This window comes from Caretta caretta, chromosome 2 (genome assembly GCF_965140235.1).
Source record: "Caretta caretta isolate rCarCar2 chromosome 2, rCarCar1.hap1, whole genome shotgun sequence".
NCBI lineage: Eukaryota > Metazoa > Chordata > Testudines > Cheloniidae > Caretta > Caretta caretta.
In genome coordinates this window covers 158592647-158611652 of record NC_134207.1, presented here as the reverse complement: position 1 = coordinate 158611652, position 19006 = coordinate 158592647, and the positions used below count along the sequence as shown (strand labels likewise).

The window sequence follows — 19006 nt, the reverse complement described above, 5'->3', positions numbered from 1 at the left end:
TCCTGCAACAATTCTGGGGTGTTACTGTGCACATGGTGTCATCCTATCCACTTCAATGACACCACTCACGGGGTTAAATCTTTACAGGATTGGGGCTCCAGGGCTGATAGATCAGGCTGTAGTTAAAGTTCAGGGGGTGCTTGCCTGAGCTATGGCCTACAAATGTTAAACTTTTGTTTTCTGCACTTTTTTAGAACTGGCATCCTAAAGTTGTTGCACTCTGTGAACAGAGACCCCTTTGGTACCCCTTCTCTAGTAGATCTTTTTGTATTTTATCAGTGCAGTGTACAGGAAACGTTCAAATAATGTGAAGTTGTAACACTGATAATTTTTCTAATCTTCATTTACAGAGTTAATACCACTGTAATAATAAAATTGGAAAAATGTCCACAAAAAGTGTAAATCAATTTTATAAAAAAGTTCTGGAGACTCACATTTTAGGGAGGCTGAGATACACCTAACTAGGAGAGCAAAAGGGTACCCTATGCCAACCTAAAAATCAATGCAAAGAATTATGCATCTGCAAATCTGAAAATTGAATGAGAGCCACTATAAAATTGAAATGGCAGGAATATGTAATTGTACACTTCTTGCTTTTGTTCATTGCTGCCCCGAGGAAACAGGCATGTTCATTATTAGGAGCATTTCCATTTACAGACAAGAAAAGCACTTCGGAGTATCTGCAGTATGAGTGCAAGTATGATTACACCAACAGTCAGTTTCATAGCAACTTGGGAAAAAATATGTTGACATTACTATTTTAGCACTTAAACTACAACAAATGGATAACTTTTTGAAAAACACCAAGGAACCTGATCTGTCAGCAGTCGTAGGAAATACCACACTAGATCTGACCAGCAATCCATCTAGTCCAATATCCTGTCTCCAAAAGCAGGCAGTAGCAGCAACTTAACAGGAAGGTACAAGAAACCCTGCAGTTGGCATTTATAACATGTCCCCAGGAGGTTTCCTCCTAAGCCCCGTAGTCAGAAACTAGTTTATGCCCTGCACCTTGGAGGGGTTAAAAGCCCTCTATTTTTTTTTAAATAAAAATCTAACCAGAGTTTTCTTTTTCCACTAAACTAGGGCAAGTAGGGAACATTTCCCATACTGCTACTTACTTTAATGGGAAAGTGCTTTATAAATATAAGAAGGAAATGTTCATATTAAAATTCATTGTATGCAGTGTTGTAGCTGTGGTGGAACCAGAATATTAGAGAGAAGATGGGAAAAGATTTTTTATTGGACCAACTTCTTTTAGTGAGGGATACAAGCTAATGAATAGTCTCTCACCAACAGAAGTTGTTCCAATAAAAAATGATCTCCCTTCCCTGTCTCCATAATAAATATGGAAATTAATACAGCTGGTCAACAATGGAACAAAAATTCTGTTGAAATTGTTTTTCCATCAAAATGTTGGATGGAAATGTTGGTTGCTTTTATATTTTTAGACCAACTCTAGTAATTAACTTAAAGATAGAAAGCCTGGGATTCCAATTACTAAGATGTCTCAAACAGAAGTTTGCCTTGCTCACTGTAAAAAAATTATTCTTGGGTATTTAGCTAAAAATCGTATACAATTTCAATTTAGTTTCTGATGGGTCCTCTAATGGAGGAGATGGGTTCTATGGCCTAATAGCTCTTTTCTTTCTCTAACTTATGACTTAAGTCTCAAAATATATTAGAAACAATCTCCAAACAGTTCCAAAGGGCAATATTCTAAGAAACTATTTGCTTCCCCTGCCCAGACGATACTGGATTCTCATGCACAGTAAACTGGAATTCGCCAACAACTAATGCAATGGGAATACAGATTTACAGTGATCCTAAAGAGATCTAATTTTTGTTGTCACTTCACAACCTGTGTAAAATATTTGATTCCACACTGAATAGTTTAAAAATATCAATTCTGTAATACAATGTTTTATTTACATTCCTTTAGGTTAAATTAACAAAAGATGATTTACATAAAATGCTGTATACAAGTCCAAAACAATCTGATCTAAATTCCAGTTTCCATCTATGTTATTTTAAACAGATTTTGAAATCTGATAATTTAAAATTCTGCTTTATACTAGGTACAGTACTTAGCTATGTTCATCACCACTTAGATTTAGGAAGGGTATGTGTACTGCAACTAATTCTTTTCTTTGCCTTCAGTTTCTTGTATGGGAAGAAAATGTCACATGTGTAGACTATTCCAGGCAACATTTCTCTAATGTACAAGTTTACTAATGGAGGGCTCTCTGTTCCCAACCAGCTAACAGTTCTAAGGCTTATTATTATTGTTAATGTCTTGCTTCTTTAGCTGAAGGAAAACTTACTAGCAACAACTAAGGTTACAAGTAAACTATTTTGTATTTTTGATTACATATGAATACGTTTACTTTTTTAAACCAAACTGTTCATTTCAATTAAGGAGGGATGTGTTCTTAAAATTTATGTTGGAAAAATATCTTTATTAAGCATAAATAAGTTTCAGTTTCTGTACAGCAAACATTTGTATACTTCATTCCTGATAAAAGTGGAAAACTATCTGGGCCAGACTGAAAGACAGTCTGTTACAAGATTTGGCAATACAACCTTCAGTAGAGGAGATCTGAGTTTGAGAGTACTCTCACTCTTCTGGCCAATGGGTCCAAAGAAAGGGAGATGGCCGTTTGTTCTATAACCACTTTTTGCTAGACATTCTATAGAGCAATAATAGAGAAAGTAGAAATGCCCTGACTCATGACAAGAGGAGAAGCACAGCAGTAGCAATGGTCTTAAAGAAATGTTATTTTAGAATTCCAAGAGGGAGATATGTGAAAGGGGTGGAGAAACTTGAGGATCATAACCAACCTCCAGCTTTAGACTAAGCATGTCAAGGGAGGGCCCATGCTCAAATGCTGAATGACACTGATGGAAACAAGGGACAGGTTAAAACTACTACCAAAAACACCACACAAGAGGATAAGCTACTCTATGGTATAAACTTTTATGTCAAAATGGAATACATAAGGTTAAAGATAACCTTTGTATATATTTATTTGTTACAGTTATAATTAAGAGTTACAAATACAATATCAAGTCTCAGAACTGAAGTATTCTTAAAAATGCATCCATTGGTTATTAAATCAGTACAGTAAGTAATAAGGAAGCTATCTTACAGAAGGTAAGCAGCCACATAGCCTTAGTTTGTTTCAGAAAACAGAAATGTAATACAAATCAAATCAAGACAAAGCTCAACTATTAACAGCCACCACTATTTTTCATGTACTACTTCTTCCATAAAACACCGGATACTCAAAACCTAGTAGACTGAATGCATCCACTGAAGGAAATTGTGCCAATTTTACTCCTCTAATAGAAAAGTCAATAGTATATCAACTTTCTTCCAAGAAAGGAAACACCACCAGCCATTCATATTGCATTTTAAGATGTAGTGATATTAAGGTTATACTGAAAAGGCAAGTTTTCCAGGATTTCAAAAACTGTTTTGCTAATTTGATTTGTAAGAAGTAACTTGCCATTTCCAATGTGCTCTAAAAATGCATGTTTATGTAGCAGGGATCTGTGGCAGTCCAAATTCATCCACCAATACACCATCCTATGGAAAAAAAGATATAGTTTAATGAATTATGTATCAGTCTTTAAGATTACTTTATAGTAGGAGTTACAAGACCAATAGGAGCATCAGTATTTTCTGTAGCCAACCTCACTTACTGATTTTATTATAGCCCAAAAAAGTGAAAATTGAACATCAATCAGCTGACATATGCTTACATACAAAAGCCATGTGAAAAAAAGTTGGAAAAGCATGGGAAATGCTGGTTTAGGTTTACTTGAAAAAACATGTAAAAATGCTAAGTACACTATGACAGCCCTTTCAACTAATTACAGTCAGGACCTTATGGGGAAATAGATTTTTACAGCAGAAAGACACTAGGTTGTACAATAAAGTTGGCCCCCCAAAGCATACAAGGGAAATCTATACAAGAGACTATCCTAAGCATCTCCAAACATGCTAAGCACAATTCTGCTCCACCTTTAAGGCTTTCCATTAAGCAACAGCTTTATCAGTTTCATGAGTGACTGATTAAAACAAGTTTTACTGTACATTTATTAAATGAGAGGGAAAAGGCCCACCTTGTTTTTTGCATCAGTAGGGGTGCCTTCTGGAATTGCTGGAGCAGATGCAGCTTCATCTAAATAGGAACTGTCCTCATCAACTAAAAGCTCATCACCTAAGGCATCCAGTTCTGAAATTGAATTACATTACATATGTTATAGCTATACAAGGGCTGAAGGACCGATTGATCATGGTGATGTTAAATTAAGCAAGGGATTTCTTTTGCAAGGAAAAAAAACACATGTAAAGTAAGTTACTGGGGGATGTGTTAAGAACAAAACCAGAGCATCTGCCCTGGCAGACGTGCCATAGGGCAGCTGGAGGAACACACAAAAGGGGCCTGTGACATTCTATGCCTTGGGGGAGCACCCTGTAACCCCCATATTCCTCATTTCTATACAATCATGATCTTACATCTAAAGCATGCCTTGTAAGGTATCAGGGGAAAGGTTATGATCTGCTGAAAGTCATTTCTCTATCCATATATGTATACCATTAATGCATATGAAGTTATGAGAATTCTGTTGTATGGCTGTCACTAAAACATGCTGTAAGTTGGGGAATCAGCCACATATTAGCTCCCCAGAGGCAACAGCAAGGAAAGTAACCACCAGGCGGGGTATCAATCAACCCATCAACAACCATCGTCCCACAAGGGAGCTACAATTCAATGACTCCTGTGCATGAGACCACACTAGGAGAATTCCTCAGCCTTGCCTGGAGACTCAGCAATGCCCCCAGACATGCCTAGACTTGTGTTCTACAAGCACATGGACTGAGGGTATAAAATCAAACACAGGGGGCCCATGCTTGGCCTTTCTCCCTCACCCACCTACACTGCAAGCAACAAGGACACTCTGAAGACTCCAACTGAGGGGACTGGCTCAGATTTCAAGGGTGAAATCTGTGTACCATGAACTGCAATATCCAGTGGGGTGAGGAAAACCTGTTTAATCTAGTTGTTGCCCAGTATAATAAGGTTGAGAGTTTAGATTGCATGCTTACATTTTATTTTGGTAACTAACTCTGACTTTTTGCCTATCACTTAAAATCTATCTTTTGTAGTCAATAAATTTGTTTTACTGTTTATCTTTACCAGTGAGTCTGCCTGAAGTGTGTGGTAAATCTGCTCAGGATTTGCAAAGGCTGGTGTGTGTCCACTTTCCATTGTGGAAGTGGTGAACCAATTAATAAATTTGCACTGCCCATCTTGAGCAGTGCAAGACAGTATATTCCTGAGGTACAGTGCTAGGGGGATTTGGCTGATGCCTTTTCCTGTGTGATTCATGAGTGGCTCTGGGAGCATTCATGCAATCTAGCTGGGTGGGAGAGTTCCACATGCGGTTTTCCTGAGTGATAACAGCACCTGGACGGGTTTGCTGCTGGTCACTAGCAAGGCACTGAGAGACACAGCCCAGGCTAAAGAGGGTTAAGGGGGCACAGCGGTCCCACAGTCCCAGGCTGCACCCTTGGGGAATCCCATCCCAGTGGCGCGGCGAGCAGGGTGAAATACACAGCTTGTTGTACTGAGCAAGATTTGCATTTTATACACTGGTGTAAAGATCTTGCGTATGGTGGCTAACGACAGTCAGGAGGAAGCTACCGGTTTGTTATTTTCTGTTTGGACGTAGGGACAGAAAAGCAGGAAAATGACTGAAAGCAGTGAAGCAATTGGAAGTTGGAGCTTTTTAAGCTGCAGGTTGCAGAAAAGGAGAGGGAGAATCAGAGATTATTGGAACTGAAAGAACTGGAGATAAAGGAAAAGCGGGAAGAAAGAGAAAGGAAGCAAGAGGAAAAAGAAAGAGTGGGAGCAAAAACACCAACTGGACCTGCTAGAGAAGCAGAACCAGAACCAACCAACCCCAGCAATACTCATCACGCTACAAATCCACAATTGGGACATTTATGTCCTGCATACAATGAGGTAGATTATATTGCTGAATATCTGACCACATTTGAAAGGCTGCAGGCAGTGCATGAAATCCTTGATGCCAAGAGAGTTCCTACCCTGATTGCAAAATTAACTGGTAAGGCTCTGAATGTATCTAATGAAATGCCTATTGAGGATGCTTTAGACTATTGTAAATTTAAAAACACCGTTTTGCAACGGTTTCAGATTAACCCTGAAACATATAGAGTTAAATTTAGGACTCTTAGGAGAGATTTTGGTATGAGTAATGGGGAACATGTGACCAAAATGAAAGATGTGATGGGAAAGTGGGTGAGGGGCAAAGGTGTCACCCAGCTTTGAGGGAATGTTTGATCTTGTGGCTCAAGAGCATTTCCTAGACATATACAAGGCTGATGTAAAGCGGTGTCGATGGGACAAAAATGTAAAGTCTGTGGATGAGATGGCATCGCTAGCTGATGCCTTTGAACAGACCCAGGCATCTATTGAAAACAAACCACTGAAAGAGGTGTCTAAAGCTGGTGGAAAGGGAAGATCCCATTTTATCCCCAGCAAGAGGATGGGAGGCTGGGTACTCACCTCCCCAAAACCATTCCTCTAACCCTCATCCCAAATCTCCTGTAAAAACAGAAGAGCCCAAAAGGTGCTATCAGTGCAATTCCACTGATCATCTGAGGAATAAATGCCCTATGCTAAGAGGAAACAGGCAACCAATAGCTCATGTTAGTTCTGCTGTCCTCCATACAGAAACCCCCCAGGCAATCAAAACCTATCATACTGGTTTTGTGAGATTAGCTTCTGCAGAACCAGATATGGAGCATGTTTCGCTTGTCCAAATTAATGGCAAGGAATGCTTAGGGCAAAGGAATACAGGGGCCCAGATCTCTCTGGCTAAGCAGAGTATGGGCCATTATGTTATCTGGCCAAATGGCAGAGATTGTGGGGGTGGGCAAAAGCAGATTCCTCGTACCACTAGCTAAAATCCATGTGGCATGGGAAGGTTTGGAAAGTGTTTTGACTGTGGGGGTAATGGAACACCTTCTAGTCAACCTGCTTCTTGGTAATGATTTTTTTCGTGTAGCTCAAGTTAAAATATTTGCCTGCAGCAGGAGGGAGTTTTATGCTGGGACTCCTGAGGGAAAGGGTAAGGTTTTAGGAACTGCTGAGAGAATGGGAAAGTCTCCTTGATTCTTCTGCAGCAGGGGGAAGCCACATGCTTCCCGGTGGGAGGCTGGTTGAGACCAGTTCCTGCACTGCAACTGGAGGCAACACCACATCAGGAAGGGATGGGGGTGTAATACCTGCCAGGGAGAGAACTGTCCAGGTTGTTAGTTGCCAGCAAGTTGCAGCTGAACCAGAGATAGATCCAGCTCTAGGGAGCATAGATAAATGTGTCCCAGAGGACAGCCCAAAGAAGGGGCAGGGAATCTCAGAAACCACTGAGTTGGGTGAGGATTCCCGTGACTCTGTAACACAGGGCAGCCACATGCTTCCAAGTATAGGAGGAGCTGAGATTAGCTCCTGTCCAGCAGAAGGCAATATACCCTCAGGATCGGGGGCAGGAGAGGTATTGTCAATGGCTAAAGAAACAGTCCCAGTTGTCAGCTGGCAGAGTTTGCAGCTGAACGAGGGATAGACCCCTTCCTAGGGAGCACAGAGCAATGTGTCTTAGGGAGGGGCCCAGAGGAGAAAACTGGGGAAGGAATAGTGAGAGTACAGAAATGTCTCCTCACTGATCACTTGGGAGAGGATGCCCAGGACAGAATGGCTGAGTCAGCATCTGTGCACCCAGGCTGCACCCCAGGGATCCTGTCACAGGGCCAACTGACAGAATCCCTCCACCAAATACTACTCTGAAAATGAAAACTTATGGGACTTCACAACAAAGAGGACATGGAAACAGCGGCCCAGGATCGACAGGGATGGTGGAGCATTGTTTGTGCACTAAGCAACATCTGACAATGCAGAGGGGATTCATATTCAGAAAGCTGAGGGAGAGGGAATCTGCTCCAATAAAGAAGCAACAACCATCTATATCTGAGCCAACAAATTACTTAACAAGACAATCAGTGATACATAAAAGCACTAGAGAGAAACTAGAATTAACCCCATGGAAAAGATTTTTTTCTTCAGTAACCACAGAATTCTATAAACGTCAGTTATTTAATACATTAACTTGTGCTTTTGCCTGTGCAGCTTCTGAGTTAAAAATAACTGGCTACCACTAATTTCTTGGGGGAGGGTGTGGGGGGTGGAAGGGCGGGCAAGAAATTGTGCTCTTGCAGAAAATAACAGTACCACTGAATTTCCCTATACTCACTAACCTGCTTCCAAATCATCTTCGTCAATCTCTGGTGTTCCATAACTACGACCCAGTGCATCCTGGATTTCACTGGCTTCTTCCATCATATCCTCCAATTGGTCTTGTATGTCCTGTAGTAGCAACAAAGAAGTTACACTTGTCCCAATTGCAGAGTTACAAGCGGATTCAACTATAACTATACACTGAAATTCAGAAGTGACTCAGGAGCTAATGATGCAGAACAAGCTCCTCTGCTGGGCGATTTTAATTTATAAATCCTGCTTGAAATTGTTATAATAGAATATTGTGTTAACTATGCATTTGGTGTAACCCTCTGGGTTCTCAGCAGTTAAAAAAAATAAAATATAAATGGACTGAAATAGAGGGAGGGGAACTGGCACCAAAATCTCTGAAAGTAGCAGGTTCTTTTATACTTCTCCAGAGTGAATTTAAAAGACTTAAACTAGAATCTAGTATTAGCTAGCAGAAGGAAGACATGAGGCACATACTAAAAAGCAAAACCGAACTATATTTTTTTAAATTTCATACACTGAACTCTAGTGTGGAAGTGCAGCGACCATTTTTTCCTCACTTACATTCATACCAAATGATGAAAGTCTCCTGGCATGCTTAATAGATTCTTTGCGTACTAAAAACAGACAAACTTCCAAGACTGCAAATGAAGCCAGTCAAAATCAATGGCAAAGCCATATTAGATGGCTGGACGTTCTAGAATGGGGTCAGAAGCATCTAGAATGGGCTGAAAGGACATTTAAAGCATGAGAGATCAGAGCAGAAATGTTAGCTGTGAAACTCATGCCACTGATGAAGGGGGGAAGTCGGGATCAGAAGTAGTTGAAAGAGTGAAGTGACAGAACCAACATGGATAGGAAGAATGGGGAAATGTGATTAGATAGGATTTCACAAAACACACCAAAAACCAGTAGACTTGGGAATGGATGTTCCCAGAGAAAATACTACATCTGGTCAGATATTAAAAGCCACACACAAAGTGATCAGCCCAGTGACATTATGGGACAATCCAAAGCATTATTATATTTAATAACAGAGTTGAGAAGATGGAAGTAGTTCCACATTAGGATGATTGTCTCGTTAGAAGACAATGAAGTCTTTTCCACAATTCCAAGTACAGTATTATATATCAAACTCTTGTTTTATCAATATTTTCAGCTCAGACACTTGGGTTTTTAACAATTTATAGACAAGGAAGAAGAGACCCAAAATTGAAAGCCATAGACACATTTATGTTCAGTGCTAAGGATATATCCATATTTGTAACTAACACTTATTAAAGACGCTAATTGGGAGGCCTGGAAAGAATCAACCTCAAGTACAGAAATTTGAGGAAGCTAGAAGCTTATCTGGGTGTTCTAAAGAATGAGGACTAACTTGAGTTGTGCCATGATGAAGTCAATCAATTACAAAAAAAAAAAAAAAAAAACACACCAGATTTTAGTGTAAATCTTACACTAAATGCTTATGCAGATAAGACAACAAGCCTTGCCCCCAAAGGGCTTACAATGTAGACACTGTACCTAAACAAAGAAACGGTGATAGAGTACACCAAAAAGATGATGTAGCAGCCACGTTTAGAATGTGTTTTAACCTTTGCACTTTTATTTTTGGGGCAAAGTCATAGTTATTTAGTAAAAAACTTCTTAGGGAAGGACTAGGCCTTATAGACCTCTTGGAATTATGTTTTCAGAAGGTACCAGGAGGAGAGGTTGGGAACATGGAGAACCGATTTGGAAGGAGGGAAGTGTTAGGGGACTTATTCCTTCACCCACTTCCTTCCCTGGTCCTTCTCGCATGAACAGAGAGCAACAATACCCAAAGTCCAAAGGTGCAAACAATTCGATGTTTATTGGGGTGAACTTCCAGCAAGCATGATTCCAGTGTCCTTCCTTAGTGTCCCCCTTCCCAGCTCTGACACCAGAGCCTTAACACCTATGTCCCTGTTCCCATTCCTGCCCCTAGCCAAACATGATTCCAATTTCCCCACCCCCATTCCCACCGCCACCCACTTCCTAACTGACTGCAGACTATATAGTAAAACTTGAGTTCTGCTTAGCTATACCTTAACCAATCATTTTACTGAAATTTAACTAACCAATCCTAACATATCGTAACATGATTATGTAACCAATTATATCTCATCACCTTAATTAGTTTACACCCAGCAAAATTAATTATACAGCAGACAGAAACAATCACAGAACCAGACAGAGATTATACAGACAAACAATAGCAAAGTGGGAACTATAATGACAAAACTATACAGAAGTGAGGATTTCACATCCCAGCTATTGATAAGTGAGTTCTTGCCAGACAGGATGCTATCAAACTAAAAGTTTCCTTTTACATTTTCTAAGCACTCCCCTTTCTCTGGGGGCGATAGGCATTATCACGACAGGACTGTATTCCTAACAGTCCAATAGCACCTTCTTTCAATGTGACTAGTTTGGAATGTGAGGAGGTGACCAGTCGCTTCCCAGCTTATGGCTGCCTCTGCTGCTTAGCCAGAGATCTTAGCCTAAGCACAGGGCCTCAGACTGTCACAGTAAGAGAAGGCTCTTACACCGGCAGACAGTGATTTTGATTCTCTCTTTTATACCTCTATAACAAGCCAAGTACCTACATTCTTAGAGTATAGGCCTTTACAGACAGGCCTGAATATCTATATCCTAACAGGAAGTAACAAAGTTAACATGGAAGAACATTAGGAAACAAAAGTGGGAGGAGGACATAACCAGAGCAGATCATCATAAAGTTTGGGAGGAAAAAGTGGCTGGAGCAGAGATGTAGTTCCAGTGGGATAACTCAGAGGAATTGAAAGCCAAGTGCTGGGTTGTACAGTCAAAGGAATTAAAAATCCACATGATGAGGATTAGCAGCATATAGAAAATTAGATCAGTTTCATCTTTAACAAAAGCTGTAAAGCTGCCCATTTCTGATGGAAGCAATCAGCTGTGCATTTAGCTCATTTTCACTGTTCTCTCTGGTATAGGCAATGAATGTTTAATTCCAAATAAACTGTGTGCGCATGGTAATAGCCACTATTTAGCATTTTAACAGCATATTTAGATAGCTTAGTAGTAAGCAGTACAAATGCTCACCTCAATGTGATCAATTTTGACTTGCTTATAAGCCTTCTTCATTTCTTTCACCCCCAGTTTCATAGCATCAACCTAGAAAGAGTCAAACAAGATGCTTGTATCTACTGCAGCACTTATAAATAAAGTAAACTTGAAATGAATGAACTGATACCGTTGTCTTTGTGTCCTTAAGTGATTGGATGGTGTAATTGGCTTGTTCCATATTAAAAGACTGTTGTGACAGATTATCCCGCTGTTGTTCATACCTGTTAAAGTATTACAGTAATGTTTTAAATACAGCATTTGTATGTCATACAATTTGTAAGTAACCCTAATGAAATTCACAAGATACCTAAGAGAAACAGTACTTTTCAAACTTGGAAACAAAAACAGAAGGCAACCTCTGCTCTTTACTTATTTGTAAATAGTATTCAGTAATAGTCATTTTAATTTTGTTCTAAGGGCCCTTGAACATGACTATGTATTTATGTCTGTTACTTGATAAAGCTATTTCTGAATGCAGAATTAAACGTCTTCCTTAGATGGCTGCATGCATGCCCATGTTTACACAGTTTTATATACTGTGCTTGGTTGGGATATAAATTGACAAATTTGGGATGAGTGCATTACAGGAACTCCTACTTAACGTTGTAGTTATGTTCCTGAAAAATGCTACTTTCAGCGAAACAATGTTAAGCAAATTCAATTTCCCCATAAGAATTAACGTAAATAGGGGGACTTAGCTTCCAGGGACATTTTTTCGCCAGACAAAAGACATTTTATTTTTATACATATATACACACACATATATATACACACATACTATAAGTTTTAAATAAACAATTTAATACTGTATACAGCAATGATGATTGTGAAGCTTAGCTGAGGTGGAGGAGTCAGAGGGTGGGATATTTCCCAGGGAATGCCTCGCTGGTAAATGATGAACTAGCACTCGGCTGAGCCCTCAAGGGTTAACACATTGTTGTTAATGTAACCTCACACTCTACAAGACAGCACGAATGGCGGGAGGAGACACAATAGACCTGCAAACATCCCCTGCGGAAACTGAAGATGAACGCATGTTATCCCACTGGAGTGCACCACTCCCCAAAGTGCCGTGGTGTGTGTGAGTGAGAGTGGCGCATTGCCCATTCAAGTATGCTGACCCTACTTTAATTACACTGCCTTTTCAAGTCGATCAGCAAGTTGAGACAGCAGCTGCTGCCAGCAAGCTCCCTCTGTCCTGAGCCCTGTCATGCCCCCCTCCCCCCCCCGGCTCTGTAGAGATGGGGTACAGGAGTGGGGGAGGGGGACACCCTGACATCAGCACCCCTCTTTCCCTCCACCCCCTGCACAGCAAGCAGGAGGCTCCAGGGAGCAGCTCCAAGGCAGAGGGCAGGAGCAGCACATGGCAGTGGGGGGAGCTGAGCTGCCCGAAAATTGATAGCCTGCTGGGCGGCTGCTACACAGGGAACTTAGGGGAGCTGCCAGCCCACCCTGGTTCCAAGCCCCCACCAGCTAGCTCCAACGGGCTGCTCTTCTTGCAAGCAGTGGACAAAGCAGGCAGCTGCCAAACAACACTATAAGAGAGCACTGGGCAACTTTAAAGGAGCATGTTCTCTAATAGATCAGCGACATAACAATGTTAACTGGGATGACGTTAAGTGAGGAATTACTGTACTTACTAATGGCACAGCAATATGGGTGAAACGTAGTTCACCCATAGTGTGCTCTGATTGGGTCCAACCGGAACGTTAAGAACACCAGCAAGACCCAAGGGGCTATTGATTGTGCATATAAAGAATTTACTGTGATGCTGATTCATGCATGCAAAGTAGAAATGTATATAACATGCAGCAATACCTATATATAAGCAAGACAGAAACTCGAGTGTAACTTCAGTGATTTCCCAGGATTTCCCAGTCATTTTGTTTTAATTCCAGGTGTACAGTACTGCACGTTATATAATATTATGTGTACATTAAATACCAAACCTATTTATATATTGTTATACAAATAATGCACAGACATGCTAACACTGACATTTTTTAGCTTTGATACTTCAAGATCTAAAACTGGATGTTTATAAACAGCTGGCTGCAATTTCTTCCATGATTTGTTTGCAAGAATACTCACAAGAAATGGCACAGAAATGGAAGAGGAAGTGCAAAGTGTGCCAATCCTCCCCAAACCAAACAGTATTTCACTAAATAAGGATGAAGAGACTTTGAAACTTACATTCGCTTCTGCTTTAATACTCTCAAAGCCTTCTGTTTTACCATATTCTGAAAGAGACATGAGAGCCAGATGTTAGTAAAAACAAAAAGGTAACAATTTAATTGCTCTGGGTTATATTATTACAATATTTAATGCATAATATTAATTTTTTTTACTGTGAGAGGTCCTTTCTTTAAAATTGTGAGAGCTGTTAAACACAGTTAACAGTCACAATGAATACTCAAAGTCAGGATTGAAACAGGCATATCTATATGTTGGTAATAATGAAACCCCATATAACTTCTGTTTAAATAAAGGAAAAACACACTGAAAAAGCAGAACATACTCAAATAAATGGCAAATTTCTCTAAACATTACCTTTCAAAAACATTTCAATGGTCAGTATCAACCAATTAATGCTTTATAAGGTGCTATCAGTATTTCACTACATGCATGAAGAATTTCCATTCAATTTAAAATTCAAAACAAACTAAACTTTGTTAACAGTTGTTTCCTTTAGGTGTTTGCACCGTTTCTTAAGTTCATGGGGTTCCCCCCCCCCCATCCATTTCTGAAAGATTTGGAACCTCCTCCACACGCAACTGAACCAAGGAGACTGCCTGCAGACTTGACCTCAGAGCCGCAGGGGAAGGAGGAAGAGAAAGCAAGAAAAGGAACTCAGACTCCCTTCTCCCAAGGGAGCCTAATGGTTTCACAGGGATACCCAGATTGTACTTCTAAGTTCTTGCATTTTCTCCTTGCTTCCTCCCCTCCCCACACCACTGTTCTCCATATTTTGGTTTGCAAGCTCTACCTGAGAGAGCCTTAAAGTAAGCAAACTGGTCCCACTTTCATCTTTACCCCTAACCACTCTGAGATCTCATTTGCATCTCTCAGGAAAAAAAATGACAGTTTACATTTAGTCTTTTACTGACATTTTAATGTTTCCCATTGTAGGTGTTCAATTTAGTGAAATCTGTGACAACTATGAAAAAGAGAGACAGTGATTAGTGCAGAGGAAGACCCAATTTAACAGCGTGACTGGGTGGCCAGAGTGTGCTTGACCAAGCCTACCATCTTGAACAGCTTGATGTAGATATAAAAAGGAGGTAGTAAAAGTATTTGACTTTTTAGCCACATTTTTGAGTTTTACACAGAGTAGCATTATGAAAATGAAACTTTATTTCAAGACTAGCAACGGATATGGCACAGATCTGGGAAACAGCTGAGAATACAAACAAGCTTACAGTAGCCCACTCTCCCCCAAGATTGCAGGAAGCACGTGTAATGATACTTCTAAGAACCTGGAGAACTGGTTATGACATTGCTCCATTATGTGAAAGACTGAAAGTGTGAGTCACTTCACCTTCTCACGTGTACACCAAATAGGATTCTTACCTTTGCAGGCCCCTCCCTCATTTTCTTCATCTGATCTTTATACTTCACCAGTTCTGCATCAAGCCTACTAATTTTCTTGTCAATTGACTCAGCTCTGCTATCCACCTTTGGTACAAGGAAGACAGACAAAAAATTCATTGCTAACACTCAAGATTTTTTCCAGGCACTTGTAGTTCTTGAAGTAAAATGTGCTCACATATACAGATTTGCTGTTATACAAACTAGAATTAAAATGTCAAAAGGTTTTTGGAAAGGACAATTAGATGACAAAAGGTGGCAAAGATTCCTCCAAGCAGCATTAATTAAAAAAAACTAGACTTTATTGACTATATGTATTCAGAGAAGTGTCTCAAAGAAAACTTACGCTTTTCATTCTGTGAATTACTACTAGAGAGGGGCACACAATCATACTACATTTTTACTCATTGGTATGACATTAAATTTGCAAATTCAATTTGTATCATAATATCTGAATATAAGTAATCTGTCAACATTTTAATTCTGGTGCATTTATCCTTCTGTTATATACCGTCTCTTTGTTTAGAGAAAAACGGGTCTGCCAGCCTGGAGGAGGACACTGATAATATACTATTGCCAGAGGCATTTTCTATGCAGAGCAATTGATATCAGCTCACTCCACACTAGGGACAAAATGCCCTATCATTTTGGCACTGAAAGATTTACTTTAAGCTTTCCACTATGCCAGCTGCTTTACTAATAAAAAGAAAATAAATTGTACAATATTTTAAAAATATTGTACATTTATGGAGCCTTGCAACAACTCTTAAAGGGTCCTAAAGCTCTCCACAAACATCCATCTACCCAACCGTCACAAGGGTGGGAGGGCAATTATTATTTGGACAACTAGCGCACATCATTCTGGATAACAGGATGATTGTAAATAAGACACTGAGGCAGACCCTCCTAGTCTAGATTCTATGGCATACATAATTAATGTACACAGAACAGACAGAACTTCAGTTTCTACAGTGATGATGCAAAGATTCCTCCATGCACTCTGCAATGTAACTCAGTTTATCTGCCTCCAAAGGAATGACCTGGATGTATTGGGACTTAAACCTCTGAGTCCAGAGTCTTTAAATTCTATGTTTATTATACAAAAAAGCTTATATGTGTCCAAAGTAGGAGAAAATTCTCCTCATAATCTAAGGAGAATCCCAGTTAACATACACAAAGGAGAAATGGGTTTCATTATTAAACCACTTTCTTTCCTGCGCAAGTGAATGATACAAGCACAGAAACACTGCATTTATCTCCAGAGAAAAGGCCCATGGTGAGAGCTAACAAGTTTATTCCAAAACAAAATATTAAACTTCTGTTTCTCATGACATATCTAAGATTCTAGTTATGCCTTCTTGCGCCCCAAACTAAGTATTCTGACTACTTGTCTGAAGTAAACTACTAATTTCTGTTGTTTTACCTAAAAAATTAAATTACCAAACAAGAGTAACTGATAGAGACAACAATGTACAATCCAATATAAACTGTCAGGAAAAGAAAAGGGTGAAGAGCACTCTTACATTTTTAGTAACTGTTTTGGGGTGAACCCTGACTTAACTTAAAATTGAATGACCTCCCTCAATAATTTGCATTCTGTTTATCAGTATATCACAGCATAATTGAACTTGCTAAGGATTGTTCTATTGCGCATTACTTGTAATCTATGCTGCACTAGGAATTATTTTTATATTGAAAAAGGAGATGGTATTTAAGCGTTGATCAACTCTTAATAAATTTTAATCATGGTCACTAATTGTACCCTTACAGGTTTCAGAGTAGCAGCCGTGTTAGTCTGTATTCGCAAAAAGAAAAGGAGTACTTGTGGCACCTTAGAGACCAACAAATTTATTTGAGCATAAGCTTTCGTGAGCTACAGCTCACTTCATCGGATGCTCACAAAAGCTTATGCTCAAATAAATTTGTTGGTCTCTAAGGTGCCACAAGTACTCCTTTTTTCTGTACCCTTACAGTTTATCATCCACAGACACCTGTTCAGTTGTCATACATTGCTGAGCAACTAGAAAAGAACAAACGTAAACATAAAGAAACGTGAAAAGGACTGAGGCAGCAAAGACTATCCATCAAATGGGTAAAGAAGAGTGTCCAAAATTGATAATGTAGTATTTAAATATTTATATGCATTAAACTAGGTAATTCTGAGAACCTCACAATGTGTACATTATCTTCATTGCTGTACATTGCTCTCTATAGTGACACTTTGAGGCCACTTAAAAAGCCACTAGATCATCTCCTTCCTTATTATGGAATCTGTTATGTACATACTAAATATTCTGTTATGCAAATGTATTGTCTTCAAGAGTGGAGAAGATTTACTGTTTAAAGAATAATTCTACAGAGTACCACTAAAAATCAGACCAAGCACTTTTAGTTAGTAAAGTAATTGCAAGGAGCATCACTCAGTAGGAAAAGTTATCCCAGACACTGATCATGATCATCTCTTCCATTTGTTTATTTGTCCACTAGCATATGTAATTATCTGATTTGCACACACAGTTGATGCAATTGCATGTTATGCACAGTTGAGTGCCTAAATTCTGTTCTTAATAGGACCATCATTAGGTTGAAAAGGTAACAACCCATTGAGATGAATGGGGCAGTTTGTTTACAAGAATTGTTTCAGACAGTCTGCAGATTCCAGAAGACAGTTGTGAATTAGTTTTATAGTTCACATTTGGAAGGTTTAATTGCCACCATAAGGGCTAAAAGTCTATTTGTTTTTAGACTTTTGCTGTTAAATCACAAATGCTGCATAATTTAAATCTTCCAAGAACTTAGACAAATACCATATTATTTTTCCTCATCTTTTAATTATTTAATATATAGTTTAAAGGTATGCTCCCTAAAGCAAAAGTTTGCTGGAAGATTGCATTTCATATATTTTAAGGGCCAAAAGGACCACCAGATCATGTGGTCTGACGGCCTAAATATCTTCCTAAGTGTTCTTGCAAGAATAACATTACAACAGCAGTCAGGTACTCAACTGCATGTTTAACTGCTCTATTAATACTTTTCAACTTTTACATATTTAAAGGACAATTAAACAAGCCCATAACATCTCTGTATGCCTTTACTCTGTTTTGCAGCAAGTTCGTCTGTGGCAGAGATTGTGCTAAAAACAATCCCATCATTCTTCACCAGCCTGAGGATGGTACTCATGTGACCAGGCCACCCTTTGAACTGCATGGTGTGGGCTTCCCGCTGGGCCCAGGCCATCTTTTCCACAATGTGCACTTTGGGATTGGCAGGCAGTGGGGAGTTATGAGAGAGCAAGAAAAGAAAGGAGGGGGGGGTGTGACAGCCCTTGGGGGGGGGTGTCAGGTGCCCTCCCGCTCTCTCCATAGGAGTCTCTCTCTCTCGTTGGGGGGGCGGGCGGGTGTGGGGGGGCTGTGTCTCGCTCTCTTTCTCTCTCTGGGGTCGCTGTGTCGGTCTCTCGGGGGGCGTCTCTCTCTCTCTCGGGTCGCGGTGTGTTTCTCGGGGCGTGGCTCTGCGTATGGGTGTGGCTGGCTCGGGGAAGGGCCGGGCGGGAGGGATTTTGCGTCCCCGGGAGTGATAAGTCTCACGCAGGTCCCGATAACAGTGACGGCGGGCGCACTGCGCCTGGAGATCTTCCCCGCTCGCCCGGGCCCGGGCCAGGGCCGCCGCCTCAGGGACCCGAACGCGGGGGAGGGGGAGGGGGAGGGGCGGCCCGCCTGGCCCAGCCCCCACTCACACACTCACCGTCCCGATGCAGTCGGTGAGGTTCGGCGGCGGCACTTTAGGCTTCGACTTCCCGAAGAATCGATTCATCGCGGCGGCCTCAGAACGGGACAGACACAAGCGGCGGCGGCGACACCCCCAACCCGGAAACGCTCCGTCTCGTCGTCGCCGCCGCCCCTCCTCCCTTCGCTGCCGTTCGCTCTGCGCCGGCGCTA

At 40.5% G+C, this 19006-nt stretch overlaps 1 protein-coding gene across 1 annotated transcript; it reads right to left on the bottom strand.

Moving 5' to 3' along the window:
* Nucleotides 1–2438: 2438 nt before the first annotated feature.
* Nucleotides 2439–18977, bottom strand: CHMP5 (charged multivesicular body protein 5). The gene is made up of 8 exons (XM_048839351.2): nucleotides 18813–18977; nucleotides 15054–15158; nucleotides 13677–13723; nucleotides 11611–11704; nucleotides 11460–11531; nucleotides 8345–8453; nucleotides 4129–4241; nucleotides 2439–3589 (listed from the first exon to the last, which is right to left on the bottom strand). The coding sequence occupies exons 1-8, from the start codon at nucleotides 18879–18881 to the stop codon at nucleotides 3539–3541; spliced, it is 660 nt and encodes a 219-aa protein (XP_048695308.1). The 5' UTR covers nucleotides 18882–18977; the 3' UTR covers nucleotides 2439–3538.
* Nucleotides 18978–19006: the final 29 nt, after the last annotated feature.

Coding starts and splice junctions, on each gene's coding strand:
- CHMP5 (XM_048839351.2), bottom strand. CDS start 18,881: ATGAATCGATTCTTCGGGAAGTCGAAGCCTAAAGTGCCGCCGCCGAAC. Junction 11,705..13,676: donor GTATTAAAGCAGAAGCGAAT/GTAAGTTTCAAA, acceptor ATACTTTAACAG/GTATGAACAACAGCGGGATA. Junction 4,242..8,344: donor CGAAGATGATTTGGAAGCAG/GTTAGTGAGTAT, acceptor ATTCAATTTCAG/AACTGGATGCCTTAGGTGAT.